At 50.6% G+C, this 3390-nt stretch overlaps 1 protein-coding gene across 1 annotated transcript; it reads right to left on the bottom strand.

Moving 5' to 3' along the window:
• Positions 1-60: 60 nt before the first annotated feature.
• Positions 61-3183, bottom strand: LOC123176582 (F-box/FBD/LRR-repeat protein At1g13570). The gene is made up of 4 exons (XM_044590713.1): positions 2025-3183; positions 1792-1926; positions 1123-1530; positions 61-1041 (listed from the first exon to the last, which is right to left on the bottom strand). Exons 1-4 carry the CDS (start codon positions 3099-3101, stop codon positions 787-789), a joined length of 1875 nt encoding a protein of 624 aa, XP_044446648.1. The 5' UTR covers positions 3102-3183; the 3' UTR covers positions 61-786.
• Positions 3184-3390: the final 207 nt, after the last annotated feature.

Genomic DNA, 3390 nt, shown 5'->3' with positions numbered 1-3390 from the left:
ACATTTCAATGAAATCTCATTGTTTTCAGCAAGAAAAACACGTTCATAAATTCACAGGCATGAATGCACACAAATTTCAGTCATTTTTAAAAGTCTCACAAGTAAGTTGAACCATGCTTCGATTGGTTCCAGAAACATCTAATCCTGCTTTCAACGAATTTCAGAAATATTTTAACAGAATTCATACTGATTTTCGCAGCTGTTGTACATTCACATCAATTGTCACGAATACACAAAATATCTAGGGATTTCAAACATGTTTATACAAATTCCTGTCAGTTTTTACAAGTCTTAGAAATAAGTTCCACCATGTTTGGATGGGTTCCAGAAACATCTAAAATCAAACCAGGGGCAAGCATGATGGCTGTCGGGTATAATAAACAGTAGTAACAGCTCGCTAACAGTGAACAAGGCGATGGCAAGTATCCATCGTGGCCGTTGAGCCGAGCCGAGCGACTGCCGACCGTTGGTTGAATAACTGAATCTCTCCACAGCTGCGCTAGCTTCTTCAGTAAGCGCGGGAGGTGTGAGCCAGGGAGGACGGACAACGAGCTCAGTTGCGAAAACAGCAGTCAAGTACAGTACTGATTAATTACAATCACTGTACTACATCAGCTACCATAATTTTATTAGCGTAATTAATTAACCACCAGGTTTATTTGCAGCACTACTAGTAATGATATGATAAACTATTACCCTTTTGGTAACAGAATCAAAGCTGCTAGTAGAAACTATTACTACTATCCTTTTGGCAATAGATAGAATCTATGAATGAACTCTTCATCTTCACCTGTGCAGAGTCGATGAGCTTATCCTAAAGCGGTCAAGCTCTTTCGATCTGAGACCAGCATAGCATAGCATAGCAAAATAATTCATGCTAACAGCAACAACTGCAAAACATAGCAAGTTGCAGCAGTTGGACAAACCAGAAATAACAGACCAACTGCACATCACAGTACTACGTAGCATCCCACATACCAGTACAACTTTACTTGGCAGAAATAAGCATTCCACAGCTCGCCAAATAGGTTTTTCTAGCTGCTGCCAGGTCCAACAACACAAAGTCAAGCTAGGTACCAGTAGTCTTCTTGTAAAAGAGCTATGGAGTACTAATTAACTTACAGAGATCCTTTCTGGTTTGTAGTGGTAGTTGAGGTCGAAAGGGTCAGCAAACTCGAAATCACAAGCTTTCTCAACGGAGTAAGCTGGACCTCCCACGTCATCGTGTGGGCTCTTGAAGAGCTCTAGTTTGCAAGCTTTGTTGTTCCATTTTGCACTGGTCAGAGGCTTCAGTTTGGCATTCACATTACCCCCCAAAGAGAAGCATTCACGGGCCACCACAACAGCCATCTGCTCTAGCACCCGCCCTCTCTCCGCGATGAACTTGAGGAAAGCAACCTCGCTTTTCGACCCTTGGAATTCGTTGAAAAACACCTTCTTCAGGCTCTGCAGGACGCATTTGATGGGACCGCCCTCCTGCCAGAACTTCAGATTGACCTTCCCAGTGGGCTCTTCAGATATGGAGGAGGACTGCAGATGAAATCAATCAGTGCATACATAGTTTGATGTTAGATATATAATCTATGGGTAGATATCATTCAGCAGCAGCAAGCCATCAATCATAAAACAAACATGTTTCACAGTTCTGACTATGCTAGATAAATAATCAATTATGACCGTGCTAGATATAACATAGTCACCCACTAGTATTGCAGAATGGACAATGCAGCAAGTGTATCTCATCAAGTTAACCAAATTTATCCCCTAAAAAAAAGAGTTAACCAAATTTACATGGACATGGAGGGTCTCCAGGTTGGGGAAGCATCTGAGAAAGCCAGGCACTTTCTTGACAGCATCGCGGATACCAAATTGCACCTCTATGGCCAAAATTTGGACGCTAGGGACAATGCTCTCCTTGCTACCAGCCTGCAATGCACCCAAGGACAGATAAACTTATTGGCATTATCAATTGACATAGGCACAGAAAATGCAAATGAAATTAGGATGTACTGTGAGCTGCATACCACAATGACGCTGTTGGTAATCCCCAACTCTTGTCCTCCTGGGTGAAGGTATCCCAGCATACGCAGGTTGGGTGCACGGCCAATGTTGAGCCTGGAAGAGTGGTTCCTGGTGGAGCTCATCCTGGGGGGAGTGAGCTCGCCAGTGAGAATTGTATCCCACAGGAAGAGCCTCTCCAAGCTGGGGGCATCCACCACGTCTATGTCCTCCAAGTAGGTGTGGCCGAGCTGAACGCAGCGCAGGCTTTGGCTGATGAGGCGGAGGCGCACTTGGCTCTGGCTCCCCATGATGACGAGGATCTCCAAGACGGGGCTTCGTTCGAGCATGAAGGCCAGATCACGGTCCTCCATGACATTCATGCAGAGGCCAAGCTCCCGGAGGTTGGGGAATCTGGCGCGGCGCGGCACGGCGGTGCTGTCCGGGAGCCTCCAGATGCCGAGATAGAGGCGGGTGAGGGAGGCGCAGCTGAAGAGCGAGGCGGGGAGGCGCAGGTCAATCGGCCAGGGGCGGTTGACAAAGACGAGTTCTTGGACCCCCTTGGCGACGAGGATGTCGAGCCAGCGCGTCATCTCGGCCCGGTGCTCCTGCATTATGGTCCGGGTGAGGTGAACGCAGCGGAAAGGCCCCGGGTGCGCCGCGAGGATGCGGGACACCGCGGCGGTGACGGCGCGGGGAGAGGGGTCGCGGATGGTGAACGGCCCGGACGCGCCGCCGTCCGGAAGCAGGTGGCTGTCGACAAGAGCGAGGGGCGCCGTGCGCCAGAGTGGGCGCCAGCGCGAGGCGAGGGCGGCGGTGCGCGCGGCGTCCTTGGCGGGGAGGCGGGAGAGGATGTTGACGAGGACGACGTCGGGGAGGCGGCTGATGCGGTCGACGCCGTCGTGGACCCATACGGCGGCGGGAAGCGGGAGGGCGGGGGTGGTGGAGACGGGCGGGTGCGGGAGGTAGCCGTACACGAGAAGCGGCATGTTTGTGCCGAGATCCAGCGTCTCAGGGTCGTCGCCCTTCTGCTTCATGCTATCGCACATTTCGCTCATGGAGACGCTCCTGTAGACGCCGATGAGCACTTGGGGGTCGTCCATGGCCGCCGGTGGAAGGAGAGCGGATGGAGGTGACGGCGAGGGTCTGGGTTTGGGGAGCAGTGGGGAACAGAGGCGGCGCTCTTCTCTGTACGAGGAGTGGTGAGCTGGTTAGCTAGGTTTGGGCATGTCTCTCGCTGGGGAGATGTTGGGCCAAATGTCGGAAGGAAGCACGTATCTCTTGGGCCCATCGAATAGCTTCTTTTCGGTTCGAACGACTTCCTCTTAAATAAGTGGTCAATGCATTCTAAAAAAAAGGGTGGTCAATCCATTCTCGAGTCTATTCAAATTG

The sequence above is a fragment of the Triticum aestivum genome, unplaced genomic scaffold (assembly GCF_018294505.1).
Source record: "Triticum aestivum cultivar Chinese Spring unplaced genomic scaffold, IWGSC CS RefSeq v2.1 scaffold140820, whole genome shotgun sequence".
In the NCBI taxonomy this organism is placed as follows: Eukaryota; Viridiplantae; Streptophyta; class Magnoliopsida; order Poales; family Poaceae; genus Triticum; species Triticum aestivum.
The sequence above is the reverse complement of the archived record's forward strand: the minus strand, read 5'-3'. Positions and strand labels throughout refer to the sequence as shown.